Below are 17482 nucleotides of genomic sequence, written 5' to 3'. Positions count from 1 at the left end.
TTGGTAAACAAAATCCAAGAAAAGAAACATTTACCGTTCTGAGAGGATGACATGCGGGACCCATGAGGCAGCAGCATCCTCAACGATTCCAAGGCGGCGAGGGGATCAAAAGAAAAAAAGGAAATATCCAGAAATTAATTAGGGGTTCAAAATAAATCCATCAAAAGAAACTTTTATTGTTCATAGAGGATGACATGTGGGACCGACGTGCCAACAGCATCCTCATCGTTTCAAAGGGGGCAGGAGATCAAAAGAAAAAGGCAAATAGCCGGACATTAGGGGTCAAAAATAACTCCAAAAAGGAAACTTTTATTGTTCGTAGAGGATGACATGCGGGACCCATGATTCAGCGAGCTTACTCAACGTTTCAAAGGCGGCATGAGATCGAAAGAAAAACGCAAGTGACAAAATATCGAGAGCTAAAGATAATCCAAGAAAAAAAGAAACTTTATTGTACATAGAGGATGACATGCGGGTCCCATTTAGCAGCAGCGGTCTCAACGTTTCAAATGCGGCTTGAGATCAAAAGAAAAAGAAAATAGCCAGAAATTAGGGGGTAAAAAACTCCAAGAAAGGAAAGCTTTATCGTTCATACAGGCTGACATGTCGGACCTATGAGCCCGCGGCTTACTCAGCGTTTCAAAGGCGGCAGGCCGGCGAGGGGTCAAAAGAAAAAGGAAATAGCCAAAAATCAGATGGTGAAAAAAAATCCAAGAAAAGAAACTTTTATTGTACATAGAGGATGACATGCGGGTCCCATGAGCCGACGAGGTTCCTCAACGTTTCAAACGTGGCATGAGATCGAAAGAAAAAGGAAAGTGACCAAATATCAAGAGCCAAAAATAATCCAAGAAAAGAAACTTTATGTTACATAGAGGATGACATGTGGGTCCCATTTTGCAGCAGCGGTCTCAACGTTTCCAAGGCGGCACGAGGACCAAAAGAAAAATGAAGTAGCCGGAAATCGGGGGTGAAAAAAATCCAAGAAAAGAAAGATTTCAATTGGGTCAGTATCCGGACATCTGGGCCTTCGAACTATCCTGCTGGGCCTTTTGTCTCGTACAATTTCAGCCCACTCCAAAACAGGAAAGTTCGGATTTTTCTAAAAAAAACAGGAAAGTCCTATGCATCGCAAAAACAAAAAACAAGGACACTCAACATATAAGTTTGTTTATGTAAAAATAAAGATTTAATTTATCCGTTTGCAATAGCTCAGAGCGAAATAATCAAGATATCACATGTTTCTTGTACGGGGAGGCTGACATCGGGGACCCATGAGCCAGCAGCGTCGTCAACGTTTCAAAGGCGGCAGGGGATCGAAAATAAAATAAAAAACCAAAAGTCAGTTGGTAACAAAATCCAAGAAAAGAAAACATTTATCATTCTGAGAGGATGACATGCGGGACCCATGAGGCAGCAGCATTCTCAAACGTTTCCAAGGCGGCGGGGGATCAAAAGAAAAATAAAGGAAATAGCCAGAAATTATTTAGGGGTCAAAAATAAATCCACCAAAGGAAACTTTTATTGTTCATAGAGGATGACATGTGGGACCGACCTCGCCACGGCGTCCTCATCGTTTCAACGGGGCGGGGGATCAAAAGAAAAAGGCAAATAGCCAGAAATTAGGGGTCAAAAATAACTCCAATAAAGGAAACTTTTATTGTTCGTAGAGGATGATATGCGGGACCCATGAGCCAGCCAGCTTACTCAACGTTTCAAAGGCGGCATGAGATCGAAAGAAAAAGGCAAGTGACCAAATATCGGGAGCCAAAAATAATCCAAGATTTATTGTACATAGAGGATGACATGTGGGTCCCATTTTGCAGCAGCGGTCTCAATGTTTGTAATGCGGCTTGAGATCAAAAGAAAAAGAAAGTAGCTAGTAATTAGGGGGTGAAAAAAATCCAAGAAAAGAAACTTGATGGACATAGAGGATGACATGCGGGTCCCTTGAACCAACAGCTTACTCAACGTTTCAAACGTGGCATGAGATCGAAAGAAAAAGGCAAGTGACCAAATATGAGGTGCCAAAAAAAACTCCAAGAAAAGAAAGTTGATTGCTCATAGAGGATGACATGCGGGTCCCATTTAGTCTGCAGCGGTCTCACCGTTTGAGAGGCGGCGGGGGATCGAAAGAAAAAGTCAAGTGACCAAATATGAGGTGCCAAAAATAATCCAAAAAAAGAAAGTTTTATAGTACATAGAGGATGACATGCGGGTCCCATGAGTCAGCGAGCTTACCATACGTTTCCAAGGCGGCGGGGATCAAAAGAAAAGGAAATAGCCAAAAATCGGAGGGTGAAAAAAAATAAAGAAAATAAACTTTTATAGTACATAGAGGATGACATGCGGGTCCCATGAGCCGGCGGGTTCCTCAACGTTTCAAACTTGGCATGAGATCGAAAGAAAAAGGCAAGTGACCAAATATGAGGAGCCAAAAATAATTCAAGAAAAGAAAGTTTTATAGTACATAGAGGATGACATGCGGGTCCCATTTAGCGACAGCGGTATCAGCGTTTGAGAGGCGGCGGGGGATCAAAAGAAAAAAGAAATTGCCAAAAATCGGATGGTGAAAAAAAACCAAGAAAATGAACTTTTATAGTACATAGAGGATGACATGCGGGTCCCATGAGCCTGCGGGTTCCTCAACGTTTCAAACGTGGCATGAGATCGAAAGAAAAAGGCAAGTGAAAAAATATCGAGAGCCAAAAATAATTCAAGAAAAGAAAGTTTTATAGTACATAGAGGATGACATGCGGGTCCCATTTAGCGAGCAGCGGTATCACCGTTTGAGAGGCGAGCAGGGGATCGAAAGAAAAAGTCAAGTGACCAAATATGAGGTGCCAAAAAAATCCAAGAAAAGAAAGTTTTATAGTACATAGAGGATGACATGCGGGTCCCATTTAGCAGCAGCGGTATCAACTGTTTGAGAGGCGAGCGGGTGATCGAAAGAAAAAGTCAAGTGACGAAATATGAGGTGCCAAAAAAAATCCAAGAAAAGAAAGTTTTATAGTACATAGAGGATGACATGGGGGTCCCATTTAGCAGCAGCGGTATCACCGTTTGAGAGGCGGCAGGGGATCGAAAGAAAAAGGTAAGTGACCAAATATGAGGTGCCAAAAATAATTCAAGAAAAGAAAGTTTTATAGTACATAGAGGATGACATGCGGGTCCCAGTTAGCAGCAGCGGTATCACCGTTTGAGAGGCGGCAGGGGATCGAAAGAAAAAGGTAAGTGACCAAATTTGAGGTGCCAAAAATAATCCAGGAAAAGAAAGTTTTATAGTACATAGAGGATGACATGCGGGTCCCAGTTAGCAGCAGCGGTATCACCGTTTGAGAGGCGGCGGGGGATCGAAAGAAAAAGGCAAGTGACCAAATATGAGGTGCCAAAAAAAACTCCAAGAAAAGAAAGTTGATTGCACATAGAGGATGACATGCGGGTCCCATTTAGCAGCAGCGGTCTCAACGTTTCCAAGGCGGCAAGGGATCAAAAGAAAAAGGAAGTAGCCGGAAATCGGGGGTCAAAAAAATCCAAGAATAGAAAGAATTTTGGTTCATAGAGGATGACATGCGGGACCCATGATCCCGCATCGTAAACGGCTCGATCGGAGAACGTTGAACGAGATGGCGCGATCTAGAAAAAAAACAATGCCAGAGAGGCTGCCATCTGGGCCCTACATCCCTCGGCGGTGCGGATTTGCGTTGACTCGGCCGGCGAACCCGAGATTTCGAGATGCACCACGTCCCGGGCCACCATACGCCACGTTTTGGCCGCTTTCGTCGGGCTAGGTGGCCTCAAAAACGAGAAAAAAAAGTTTTGACATGCACCACGGAGGGACCAAAATCGTCGGCCATGGTACACCAGCAACCACGGCGCGACTTCAACTTCGTCGGCCATGGCAACTTTTCTTGTAGTGTATTGGAGTTGAAGGAGAAGAGAATTTTGAAGTGTTTGAGGAAGACTAGGGACAAGTAGCCACTCAAGGCAAGCCATCTTTTGATCTCATGCCTCTATCCTATTTGCATTGTGCACTATTAATTGTCTTTGCCACTTGCATTATCCTGAGTTGATTATATTCATCTATTTGTTAAACTTGGCCCTCCCAAGTTTGATTGGCTCTATTGATACCTTGTTATCACCTCACTAGTTGTAGGATACCCTATTGATACCTAAATACCCCCTTACTTATTGGATGATTATTAGCATCATGCCCCTTGTTGTAGCCTTGATCATGAGACTTAAACTATAGGTTGGGAACCCCTCGGAAAATGTTGTTCAAATGTTTTAAAAACCTTGGGGAGAATTGTTATTTCTCAAGTGTAAGTTTAAAAGGAAAGGGTGTTGTCTTTTAAAAAGGAAGGTTTGAGGGTGGAAAGGAAAGAGGTGCAGAAGAGCAGAAGCAATCTAGCAAACTTACGTGGTCCGTGGGAGGGGATGATGGAGCAGAAGATATCTGGATGCCCTTAAGGGCACCCGACCTTTTGGCCCTTTTCGTGGCAAGGGCTCGGGGGCTCTCCTTAAAGACATAGGGCTTGGATGGTTCTGCGGTGGTCGCCAGTGGGTCAATGACCTTGGTAATGACGAAGTCATCTAGACCCGCGTCTTCGTCAGATGCATGGAGCTCCGTTTGAAGTCCCTCGCCCCAACATCAAACATCGGGTTCAATACAACAAAGAAGTCAAAAAACAAAAGCAGTGGCAGTTGAAAAGAATAACAAGTTATACTTACTTGCTCAATATTTGAGCCATGGCGAAGGGATCGTCAGCGTATGAGGAGGAAGGAAATGCCGCAGGGATTGATTCACCAAACGATTCTGAATCATCGGCAATTTCCATCCTCTTCCACTTCTTCTGAACTTCCTCCTCCCCATGCGATGTCACAGAGGGAGGGGAATTCTTGGTGTGAGATGCCTTAGATTGCGCGTCCTCCTCATCATCATTGTCGAGCTCTGGGGTGGCGACGGTATCTGCTGCTTCGCTTTCAGCGATAACGGCAGCCTCAGGCATGTTCCCACCCCAGGAAGTGGCGGGAGAGAAGATAGGAAGCGATGATCCTGAAGAATATAAACAAAACAATTGAAGAACAAGCTAACAAGCAGCATCAAGTAATGAAGGATATAGGTCGGCGAAACATACCGAAGGCGTTGGATGATTCTTGTCGAAGTACTCAGCCTGGCAGGTGATGGGTACTTCATTAGTTGTTGTGAGGGTGGTCAGCCGGCGAACCGTATTCTTCACCTCATCTTTAGCAACATCATCTCTGAAAACACGGGTTGCATCGGTTGAACCCGCGTAATTCCACATCTGATATGCTCTGGCTTGCAGAGGCTAGATGCGCATTCACATCAAGAAAACCATGAGTTGGAGGCATGAGAGCTCCTTACCCACCGTGGTCTGAAGGGCTTGGATCTTCTGCATCATCGACTATGTTTCCTCCAGCTCAACAGCAGTCAAAGGAATGTCCTAGGACTTCAGATTCTTCACTTCAGCAGCGGCAGCCAAAGGAGCAAGCCCGTACATCTGTCCATTGATTGGCTCATCCTTGACGTAGAACTACTTCTTGCGCCAATCATGGACAGAGTCTCGCTGGCGACGGTCGAAGTATCCGGTTGGGCCCTTCGTCGAGATAATGGCGCCCCCGATGTCATGCACGGCGGTCCGGAAGACATTGCGCTGGATGCAAATGATGCGGCGCCAAAGCCCCCAGTGGGGGTCAATGCCAAGAAAGCATTCACAGAGAGTGACAAAACACGCAGTGTGAAGAATGGAATTTGGTGTGAGCTGGTGAAGCTGCACACCGTAAACAAAAAGAAGTCCACGAAGAAATTCATGGACAGGAAGAGAGAGGCCGTGGATGAGACATTGGGAGAACATTACTCGGTAGCCCTATTGAGGGTGGGGCACTGTCTCCTCAACGGGGATCATCACCTCTGTGGAGGTAGCGAGGAGCCCGGCAGCGCGAAGCTTGTTCAGGTCGGTTTTGGAGAAGGTGGATGCCACCCACCCGGTGGCCTTCTCCTTCTTTGACACTGCTGCACCGTTGCTACCCCCGCGCCTTCCCTTTGCCTTGCCAATGGAGGTGGCAGCGGTGCAAGGAAGGAGCACTGAAGATGAACTGCGCAAAGGAAACAAGAGCAGCGGCGCGAGGAGAATGAAGATAAAAAGGGATTTTTGTTGTGCGGGGTGAATGGTCTAGTACGGGGCGTCTCTCCCCTTTATATGTCAAAGGATACGAAGCGGCCACCGTTCGATCTCAGGAAACGGTTTGCATGAAGAAAATCTAGGGCACCACATGTCCTCCAATTACGGAAGTTACCGCAGTAACTCCACGCGCCACGGGAAACGAGGAAGTTACTGCGCCGTGTGCCGGTCGTTTCATTTCTCGTGCGGTCGTGGGCGTCAAATCAAGCGACGTGGCGCACGCCACCATTTGTCATCATGAGGTGGGCCCACGAATGACCAGTCATATCAAGCATCTTATGAGGACGCAGTCGAGCACACCATCTTCATCAGCAATGACGTCATGGTTTGTTCAAATTTCAGTGAAAGCAAGGAAAATTATCGAGTGAACATCCTAAAAGATTACTCCCACCGGCAACGCTGAACGCGCACTTGGCAGAAAGACTTTTTTCGAAGAAGCTTCTTTGAACCTATGATCGAGTACGCATACTCGACCATAGCCTCGGGGGCTACTCCCATCGGGAGCGCTGACCATGCATCCGATAGAATCAACATCATCCAAGAGTACAAGTAAGTTTTTCATATATTATAATTGTTCTTGTGTGTGTAGAATTTTTGAACATATGCTCGAGTACGCATACTCGACCGTAGCCTCGGGGGCTACTCCCATCAGGAGCGCTGAAAGCGCACCCGATAGAAAATGAGGAAGTGACAAGCACAAGTATCAAGCAAAGGAGTTGGTGTAAAACTTCGAATAGATGTTCAAGTGGTAAACCCTTAACGAACATTACTTCGTCCTTTACTCGGCATCCGATAAATAAATAAATGCCTAATCTGCGTCGTCGTGAGCCTCCAGATGACATGGTAGAGCATGAAGGTACCTTTCACTCTCATTTGTTGGAATTTAGGACTCGATAAGTCATCTGCGGCTCGATCTAAATTACGCCAGTTTTCCATATTCGTGTCCGAAAACGCGAGTTTGAAGTAAGGTTTACTTGTATTTGCTCACGCAATTAACTGATTCCTGATCTTTCGGATGCATCAGGCTTGTTCCCAAATATCTCTATGATTAAAATATCCATATACAAAGAAAACAATGAAATGTCGCATTATCCATGTTCGAAAGGAAGAAGAAGTCAAAGGCTCAAGTAGAGTCTCGGGGGGCTACTGACGTGGTTATTCCATATCGGGTCCTCAACATTGGCGTCCCTGGTATAAAGCCCATGAAGGAATAAGGGGAAAGCTCATGAAGAAATGAAGAAATCCAGATGTAGCCGAAGATCTTATGTTATGTAAATTAGGAAAGCTAGGCCCATATCGGGTAAACCGACCTATGATGTAACTCGATCTCGAGATGGACTCTAAGACCTAGCCCGCTATATAAGGGCTAGGAGGAGCCACCGAGGGAAGATAGATTCAACCAGATGATACACCATGTAGCCCTAGATTCACATAATACAATCTCGGCAGAGCCTTTGATCATACTTTTCGTTGGCTGACCGGTTTGTTGATTCGCCAGTGTGCTCCTTCCTAGAAACCCCAAGTCCATCATCATGATCATTGACAAGGTTAACCCTTTGTCACCGGCGCCGGTGTGTCCCCGCCGCCACCGCCGACCTGCCCACTCGCGGCCGGCACGCTGCCGCGACACCTCGCCGCCCCACCCCGTCAAAGCTCCTCCTCCACCGGTACATCGCCGCCTCAGCCATCCCTCTAAGCCCCACCCCCTTCTTCCCGGCGCCGACACCCTGCACCCCAAACCCTAAGCTCCATCCTCACCGTCGCCATCTCCGTCACGGCCAGCCGCGCCGTCACCTGCTCCGCCTCGCGGACGTTCCCCCACCCCCTCCTCCCTCCTCCCGCTCGGTGTGTGCAAGGTAGAAGACGACCGCACGAATCTTGGCGCGATTCAACAGTTGCAGTTGCAGTTTAGTGAGGATTCGCAGAACCGATAAATTATTGACGGGGTATTTTGTAGAATTGAGGTTAGGCATGGGAATGAGGTCATGGAATTATCAATTGAATTGGCAGGCAAGATCTTCCTCCGGCTCAGGAGATAATCTGCTTAATTAGATCATAAAACAAATACTATGTCTAACAGCCAAGTATCTTAGTGCATCACAAACTTGCCGTGTGCGTTGGGGTCTGCAGTCGAACGCATAAATTAGGCGCCCGTGCGGATACCTTGTTGCCGAAAACTGAAACAATAAATCGTGGAGCAACATGGACATGCACGCGTGAATCATTTCGTGCAGCTGTATGCCGAAGACTAATTTAATCGATCCCACGTCGAAGTAAGCACCTCCTCCTCCTCCAGCTAGCCGTTCTTAAGCTAAACAAACATGCATCTCACTTCACGCATGCTCGTGCAGATGATGTTGCATGTGGTAATGGAGACATGGCACTGGCAGACAGCGTCTTCTCCATCGAGCTCGCGTTTTGCCATATCACATGAAAGAAGCAGAGACTTGCCGTGGAGAGATTCTTGCTGTCTGCAGGTCCAGCTGTGCAGCGGCATCTTCTTCATCATCCTGAGGTAGCAGACAATTGGAAGGCGCATGGAACGTCTCGAGATGCTGCAGCCTGCAGGTACGCGTTGGAGCCTCCAGATATGAAGTCAACTGCTCATCGATCTACAACGATAAGCACCCGTGTGGCCGTGCGATGAATTTGCCTCCAATAACCGAGATTCTTGTCGTGCAGATTCTTGCTGTCTGCAGGGCCAGCAATGCTAGCCTGTTGCTTACTCTTCTCATCTTCCACTGATATATAGGGGACAAGAGACACCATTGCACCTCCATCAGCTTCTCTTTGCTCCATTTCGAGAGAACAACAAGCAAAGCAACTCCAGCTTCTATTACTTACAGCCATGGCATCTCACCTCAGATCCGCAAGTGTGCCTTCCAGCCCTAGCTCCTGCGAGACCAATGTCGAAGAAAAGCTTCAGACCCTTAACGCATCTACCTCTTCGACCATCGAGATGGTATGCGATGGTTTGAGGAAGCTTGGAGACATCTACGACTGCATCGACGAGCTGGCATCTTTGCCCAGCAGCCAAGTTGTCCTTTGCAAGCCGCAGCAGAGGATGGCCGTGGAGCAAGAGCTTGAGTGCTCCCTTGTTTTGCTCGACCTCTGCGATGTTGTACAAGTGAGCTTCTCTGAGCTGAAGGCAACTGTCCAGGACATGCGGTTCGCCATCAAGAGAGGAGATGATGCGGCTCTTCAGGCCAACATTATCTCTTGGTTCCGCCTGGCCAAGAAAGCCCAAAAGCAGCTCAAGAAGGTCTGCAAGAAGTCCTCTTTCCCTGACCAGGAGAGCTGCAGAGTGGTCAAGTTGTTGGTTGAAGCTAGAGAAACCGCGGTCAAAATGATCGAGTCCTCATCGGATCTCATGTTGAAGCAAATCACGATGCCGAATTCTAGCAAGTGGTCTCTTGTATCCAAGACATTCCAGAAGACGAGAGTTACATGCAAGGAGGAGCAATTGCAGGTGCTGGAGTTGGACATCGCTGATCTCGAGAGCGGAGTCGAGACTTTGTTCAGGAGATTGATCCAGAGCAGAGTTTCCCTTTTGAATACTCTGAGCTTGTAGATTAGTCACATAGCAAATCTGGTACCATGTGGTTGGCGTCCGCCTTTTAGAGGATTTGCTGATCATCATAACAACCTTCCATGTATATATGAGACGAATTGTACATATACACTCAATTGAGAAACAAACACAATTTTGGTCCACTTACTGTTGTGCCTACATGGTTTGTTAACTGTTAAGTTTGGAGCTATTCATTTGAAAGATCCTTTTCCCGGAAAGAAACAATTTATTTACAAGATGCTTATCATTACTGAATATTATAGATGAAGTTGAACAGATTTTTCACGCTGGTTAGAAAATTCCGTACTATGGGATAGCCATGTTATTAAGAGTTTCAGAGATGTTATGAGTTACAGCAGAAAAGCAAAAGATCTTTCTTAGTGGATCTTGCTACCCGACTAGAATGTAAGCAAAGAAACATGAATTGTGCATAGTAGAACACCTTCTGGAATTAACAACTGCACAACAGCTAGATAACACGCTTCTGGCGCGCAATATTCCACCAAAATCATCTCTAGAGCATGCAATTATGCCAAGACCCACCAGTTGAGTTAACTTGCCTGCTGGTTCTTGTTGGCAATAATAAGAAAAGGATACCCTGGTATCATTGGGAGGACTTGCAGGCAGTCACTAAATAATTGAGCTACACACGACTGATGAAACAAATTATCACTGCCAGTACCTGGAGCACGCATGCACCAACGATGCTACTCAGTCAGTAACCTCCATTAAAGTAATAGATCATGCAAGCTACCATATTGATTCTTGCTGCCTGTAACTGGAACATGAAAGTGTGATACAGTAGTACAAAATTGAAAGCAAATTGATCATCTCGAGATAGGGGAAGATATCAAATTATTGCAAGCGTGGCAGGTAGGAGAAATATACCAGGGACGCCACACGGAGAGCGATCAGAAAACCAGATAAACAGTGTTGTGTTGGAGCCTGGAGAGGTAAAGTCAACTGCTCGTTGATCTACAACGATGAGCACCCGCGTGGCCATGTGATGAGTTTGCCTCCAATGGCCGAGATTCTTGTCGTGCAGATGGGTGGTGCCTGAATGCATGATGCAGCAGCACCATTATCGAAGAGATTCTTGCTGTCTGCAGGGCCAGCGATGCTATTCTGTTGCTTATTCTTCTCATCTTCCACTGATATATAGGGACAAGAGACACCATTGCAGCTCCATCAGCTTCTCTTTACTTCCATTTCGAGAGAACAAGCAAAACAACTCCAGCTTCTATTACTTGCAGCCATGGCATCTGACCTCAGATCCGCAAGTGTGCCTTCTAGCCCTCGCTCCTGCGAGACCAATGTCGAAGAAAAGCTTCAGAGTCTTAACACATTTACCTCTTCAACCATCGAGACAGTATGCGATGGGTTGAGGAAGCTTGGAGACATCTACAACCGCATCGAAGAGCTGGCATCTTTGCCCAGCAGCCAAGTTCTCCTTTGCAAGCCGCAGCAGAGGATTGCCGTGGAGCAAGAGCTCGAGCGCTCCCTTGTTTTGCTCGACCTCTGCGACGCGGTGCAAGTGAGCTTCTCTGAGCTCAAAGAAACTGTCCAGGACATGCAGTTGGCCATCAAGAGAGGAGATGATGCGACTCTTCAGGACAACATTATTTCTTGGTTCTGCCTGGCCAAGAAAGCCCAAAAGCAGTTCAAGAAGATCTGCAAGAAGTCCTCTTCCGCTGACCAGGAGAGCTGCAGAGTGGTCAAGTTGTTGGCTGAAGCTAGAGAAATCGCGGTCAAAATGATTGAGTCCTCATCGGATCTCATGTCGAAGCAAATTGCGATGCAAAATTCTAGCAAGTGGTCTCTTGTATCCAAAGCGTTCCAGAAGACAAGACTTACATGCAAGGAGGATCAACTACAGGTGCTGGAGTTGGACATCGCTGATCTTGAGAGCGGAGTCGAGACTTTGTTCAGGAGATTGATCCAGAGCAGGGTTTCCCTTCTGAATACTCTGAGATTGTAGATTAGTCACATACCAACTTTGGTACCCTGTGGTTGGCATCCACCTTTTAGAGGATTTGCTGATCATCATAACAACCTTCCATGTATATATAAGAGGAATTGTACATATACACTCAATTGAGAAACAAACACAGTTTTGGACCACTTACTGTTGTGCCTACATGGTTTGTTAAGTTTGGGGCTGTTCATTCGAAAGATCGTTTCCCCGGAAAAAACAATTTACTTACAAAATGCTTATCATTACTGAATATTATAGACGAAGTTGAGCAGATCGGTCACACTGGTTAGAAAATTCCTTTCTATCGGATAGCCATGTTATTAAGAATTTCAGAGATGCTATGCGTTACAGTAGAAAAGCAAAAACCTTTCTTATTGGGTCTTGCTACCCAATTGAGAATGTAGGCAAAGCAGCATGAATTGTGCATAGTAGAACACCTTCTGAAATTAACAACTGCACAACAGCTAGATAACACGCTTCTCACGCGCAATATTCCACCAAAATCATCTCTAGAGCATGCAATTATGTCAAGACCCACAAGTAGAGTTAACTTACCTGCTGGCTGCTGGTTCTTTCGGCAATACTAGGAAAAAGATACCCTGATATTATTGGGAAGACTTACATGCGGTCACTAAATAATTGAGCTATACATGATTGATGAAACAAATTATCACTGCCAGTACCTGGAGCACGCATGCCGGCATGCACCAACGATGCTACTCAGTCAGTAATCTCCATTAAAGTACTAGATAATGCAAGCTGCCATGCTAGTTCTTGCTGCCTGTAACTGGAACATGGTAGTGTGTTTCGGTAGTACAAAATTGGAAGCAAATGGATCATCTCGAGATTGGGATAGATGCCAAATCCTTGCAAGCGTGGCAGGTAGGACAAACATGCCAGCGACGCCACACGGGGAGCGATCAGAAAACCAGATGAACAGTGTTGCGTTGGAGCTTGGAGAGGTGAAGTCAGTTGTTCTTCGATTAGCCAAGGGACAGCTCACCAGCCTCACCATATAGGTCTACACGCCCGTGCAAATGAGTTTGTCCCCGATAACTGAGACATGATATCCTCATACCTCACTTAGAGAGATGCCACCTACTGCAGATGGTTGGAGACAGAGAAGAAGCACCACTTAGCCGCCTAGATGGTTGTTATCTGTTGTAGAAGCACAGCACTCCATCGTCGATGAGATTATTTTTGTTCACAATGCCAGCGATGCCATGATATCTGCTTCCTTCAGTATATAGGGACAAGGCATAGACAGGCCCAAACACCATTGTAACACAACTTCTTTCTCTTCTCTTCTTCCATCTCCAAAGAAGAAAAAGGAACTTAAGATTCCAATAAAGCCATGGCATCCCACCTCAGATCTGCAAGTGTGCCTTCAAGCCCCTGCTCGGGCAAAACCAATGTCGAAGGAAAGCTGCAGAGCCTAAACTCCACCATCTCTTCACCCTCTTCGACCCTTGAAACGATGCTTGATGGGTTCAGGAGGCTCGGAGATATTTATGACTGCATTGATGAGCTCACAGGCTTACCCAGGAGCCAAATTCTCCTCTGCAAGCCGCACCAGAGGATTGTTGTGGAACTAGAGCTAGAGCGCTCCCTCGCCTTGCTTGACCTCTGCGACACGATGCAAGTGAGCTTCTCTGAACTCAAGGCAAGCGTTCAGGACATGCAGTTGATTATCAAGAGAGGAGATGATGTGGCTCTTCAGGCCAAGATCCAATCTTGGTTCCGCCAGACAAAGAAGGCACAAAAGCAGTTCAAGAAGATCAGCAAGAAATCATCTTCCACTGATCAGGAGAGTTGCAGAGTGGTCAATCTTTTGGTTGAAGCAAGAGAAGCTGCTGTAATGATGATTGAATCGTCATTGGAACTTCTGTCAAAGCAAATTGAGATGCCAAATTCTAGCAACTGGTCTCTTGTGTCTAAGGCATTCCAGAAGAAAAGAGTTACATGCGAGGAGGAGCAATTGCAGGTGCTAGAGTTGGACATTATTGATCTTGAGAGTGGAGTCGAGACTTTGTTCAGGAGATTGATCCAGAGCAGAGTTTCGCTTCTGAATATTCTCAGCTTGTAGACTAGAACATACACCAATTCTGTGGCCCTGTGATTAGCATCCGCCTTTTAGAGGATTTGCTGATCATTATAACATTTTTCCAATGTATATACATGAGAGGAATTGTACATATATATACTCAATTGAGAAACAAAAACATAATGTTTTGCCCAATTGCTGTTGTGCCTTATGGTGTATGCATGTTTTGGTTCAATGACTAAGTTTGGGTGTTCTTTTATAAGAATCTATGCTAAAAGTAATTGATTAGAAGATGCTTGCAGAGCAGTTAGACAGACTGTTGACACTGATCTTTAAAATGTCTTAATATGAGATGGCCATGTTATTCAGATGCCATGTGTTGCAGCAAAAAAAGCAAGATGTCTTTTGTAGTGGATCTTGCTACCATATCTAAAACAAGCCAGCGCAAACCCATGATGTTGAGCATGTAAGCAGCATGAAGCGCACAAACACGTACTGGAATTAACAGCTGCACGAAAACTAGCAAACGCCCTTGTCAAGAATAATGCTTGGTTAGCACAAAAAATTACCTACAAAGAGCACGCAATTATGTCAAGATCTACCAGTAGAGTGAACTGACCAGATTACTTTTTTGGTAATAGTTGGAACATGATAACTTGATAGATCACTGGGAGGATGTAACATACTGGCAGTGTGCTACAAAAATTGGGCTGTGTTGATAAAATGGGTTGCTACTCCAGTAACCGTTGTAACACGCATGGCATCAAAAGCACTACTCAGTTAGAAATCTCCATTATAGTCTTAGATCATGCAAGCTTCCATTCGAGTCTTGCTGCCAGTAACTGGAAAATGAGGGTGTGATTCAGTGGTAGAAAACTGGAGGGCAGTATGTGTAATGTCCCAGGTTTAGAGACGACCGAGGGGTAGATTTTAGAAAGGGATGTGCACTGCATTGCAAATTCTGGGAAAATTTCGCGCTTTTAAACAAAAACTGCATCGTAGGGGGACAAGTTTCTCTCTCGACACCTTACAGGGTTAGGGTTTCGAGAGTGCGACAAACTTGAATCTCACCTAACTAGATTAGGGTTTTGAGAAGAGAGGGGAGAGTTTGAATCACCAATTTAAGTTGCATGATTGAATTCTAAGTTAAGATGGATGATTAAGTTCAAACCAAATTTGAATTTGAATTTCAAATTCAAACATCAAGTTAATATCTCATAATTCAAACTTGAGATAATTCAATAAACAATTTTAAGTAATTAAGAGAAATAAATAATACACATAATAAATAAAGCTCATTAGAGAAAACCTTGAGCTTTATTGATCATCACACATTATACAAGGTCTTTACAATATTTATAATGGAAATAAATGAATATTACAACACATTACAAGAATTGATAAAATAGGAAAAGAAAAGGAAAATTACAAGTAAGTAAAATTTATACTAAACTACAATATGATCTTGAATTTGGTAATCTTCATGTCCATTTGATCAACTTCTTGATCCCTGCACACAAACAAAACAAACACAAAGAAAATAAAACAAGTATTAAGCCAAGTGGCATTGCCACTTGGCAGGTTAGATAAGAAATGAAAATTTGGAAGGTATGATCAACTCTGCCGAGCTGATCCAGCCACAGCCAAGGACAAAGCCAGATACCAAGTATCTGCACACACACACAGCCAGACTGCTCACAAGGCTGTGTGCATGCAGCACACACACACAGTGAGTCACCAAGAGGAGAGCAGGAGCTGTCGACCAGGGAAACAAAGGTCAAACATATAAAAGCCTCTCCAACAGTGAACCCTAGATCATTCATCGACAGCAGCTGGGTAAGTTCACCAGAAATCACAAACACAAGAACAGGAAGAACAGTACTGCTGTTCAACCTGTCCAAGATCACCAAAGAACCAAAGCAAGCTTCACAAGCTCACCAGGAGGAGCAGGGCAAGCACCAGGGCATCACTAAAGCAAACCAACCAACTAGAAGCAATCCTCTGCACCAACAAACCATTCTAGGAGCTGGAGTGAGGTATACACACCATCATGAACAACCCAGATGGTTTTGTTCATAGATTGCACAAGCATGAGCTCAAGCACACCAAAGGGTGGGGTAACCCTGTTTTGATCATCACTTGGTCATAGACCAAGTGTAACCTGGTATAAATGGCAAAGCCCAGGGATCAATCAAGCCCATGACCATGGTTATGCCAACCAGTATAGTGGTAGCATCTTCCAAATGGAAACAGGAAAGAAAACCATCCCAGAAACTTACCCAAGCATAACCAGTCAACACTAGCCCATTTGAAAACCATCAGAAATGCAGAGATAATTGATCTACTGCAAGTATTTGTCAACACCAAAAGCTCTAGCAACCAAATTTGGCCAGGCCAGAAAGCAACTGTCCATGCAACCCAAGCCAACAGGTGTGGGAGCTTCCTGAACAGCCAGGATTGACTGTTGAGGCCACCTCAACCACAAAACCAATAATACTGAAAGAATATCATTACCCTGTTGGGTTCAAAAGGAGGGCTAGGGTACACAACCAGTGTTGGCATCCATCTAGCCCTACCAAAATCAATGAAATGATCATAACTGCAGAGCAGTTCACATCATTTATCTACTTAGTGAATCAAAGCTAAACAGATAAATGAAACAGGCAAGTTACTAATGCACTGGATCTTGCAGATGATCCAAAGGATCATTGCAAGCATCCACTGATGCTTAGATAAGCACCAGCACCCACAGGCTCAGCCTGTATGAAGCACAAACAGCACTGGTTGAGCACCATTAAATCACAGAGAGAAGCACACACTTGCTCCCAAGCTAGAAATAATCATCAGAGCATCACCTGCTCTTGATACAGATCACCACAGCCAAGCATAGTATCAAAACATGAACCAGACACTAAGATCAGCCACAGGACATGAACAAATACATCACGAGATAATCAAATAAGCTAGAGATCAAAGTATCCGATAGCGAGATCATCATGGGACGATGGCAGTACAGGCACAGCTCTGCTCAGTGGAGCATCTCCATGAAATAAAGCACCCAGGAAGGCATACCAGAGGCACTGGCACTTGCAAATTTGCAAGGATTACACACCATAATCAAGCCAGGGAAAGTAATTGAATACACTTGATGATCTAGCAATAATAGTATCAAGCACAGAGGCACAGGGATAGTTTCAAGCAAGAAATGCTCATAAGCAATCACATGAGAGCCACAGTAGGAGTATAGGGTACAACAGTAGTGCATAGAACAAAGCTAGAAGAGCAGCAGTAGCTAGCATGCATGACAACAGCAAAGAGCATAGCGGCATACACACAGTCAGAGCAAGCACAGCAACATCACGGCACGGCCACACCTCTATGAGTAGAGGCAGTCCAGTGACCAAGCTAGGAGAAGGAAGAGAAGAAGCAGAACAAGGAGAAGAAGAGGGATGGCGCACTTACTGTGGTCGAGTAGACAGGCGCGGCCATGGCGGCCACGACGGCACACGCCGGAGCGCGGCGGCGCCAGGCCAAGCCAGGCCATGGCGGCACCGTGGTACCACCCGCACCACGGCGGCGGAGCCAGGGCGGTGACCAAGCACCAGGAGCGCCAGGAATGGCGGGATCGAGCGGATCCCGTAACCCTAGCACCAGAGGGGGTCGAGGTCGAGCGCAGCTGGCCGCCCGCG

General features: G+C 45.6%; 3 protein-coding genes across 3 annotated transcripts; all 3 read left to right on the top strand.

Moving 5' to 3' along the window:
• The first annotated feature begins 8963 nt into the window (after positions 1 to 8963).
• Positions 8964 to 9774, top strand: LOC124680476. Its single transcript, XM_047215536.1, has one exon. The coding sequence runs from the start codon at positions 9052 to 9054 to the stop codon at positions 9772 to 9774; it is 723 nt and encodes a 240-aa protein (XP_047071492.1). The 5' UTR covers positions 8964 to 9051.
• Positions 9775 to 11029: 1255 nt separating this feature from the next.
• On the top strand, positions 11030 to 11752 carry LOC124680465. The gene has a single exon (XM_047215525.1). The coding sequence runs from the start codon at positions 11030 to 11032 to the stop codon at positions 11750 to 11752; it is 723 nt and encodes a 240-aa protein (XP_047071481.1).
• Positions 11753 to 13103: 1351 nt separating this feature from the next.
• LOC124680454 lies at positions 13104 to 13835 on the top strand. Its single transcript, XM_047215515.1, has one exon. It carries the CDS (start codon positions 13104 to 13106, stop codon positions 13833 to 13835), a length of 732 nt encoding a protein of 243 aa, XP_047071471.1.
• The last annotated feature ends 3647 nt before the right edge of the window (positions 13836 to 17482 follow it).

The sequence above is a fragment of the Lolium rigidum genome, chromosome 1 (assembly GCF_022539505.1).
Source record: "Lolium rigidum isolate FL_2022 chromosome 1, APGP_CSIRO_Lrig_0.1, whole genome shotgun sequence".
NCBI classification, from domain to species: Eukaryota; Viridiplantae; Streptophyta; class Magnoliopsida; order Poales; family Poaceae; genus Lolium; species Lolium rigidum.
Note: the sequence above shows the minus strand (reverse complement) of the source record. Positions and strands in the feature narration are given on the sequence as shown.

What these genes read in the sequence shown, in the direction of transcription:
- LOC124680465 (XM_047215525.1), top strand. Translation starts at nt 11,030, where the DNA reads ATGGCATCTGACCTCAGATCCGCAAGTGTGCCTTCTAGCCCTCGCTCC.
- LOC124680476 (XM_047215536.1), top strand. Translation starts at nt 9,052, where the DNA reads ATGGCATCTCACCTCAGATCCGCAAGTGTGCCTTCCAGCCCTAGCTCC.
- LOC124680454 (XM_047215515.1), top strand. Translation starts at nt 13,104, where the DNA reads ATGGCATCCCACCTCAGATCTGCAAGTGTGCCTTCAAGCCCCTGCTCG.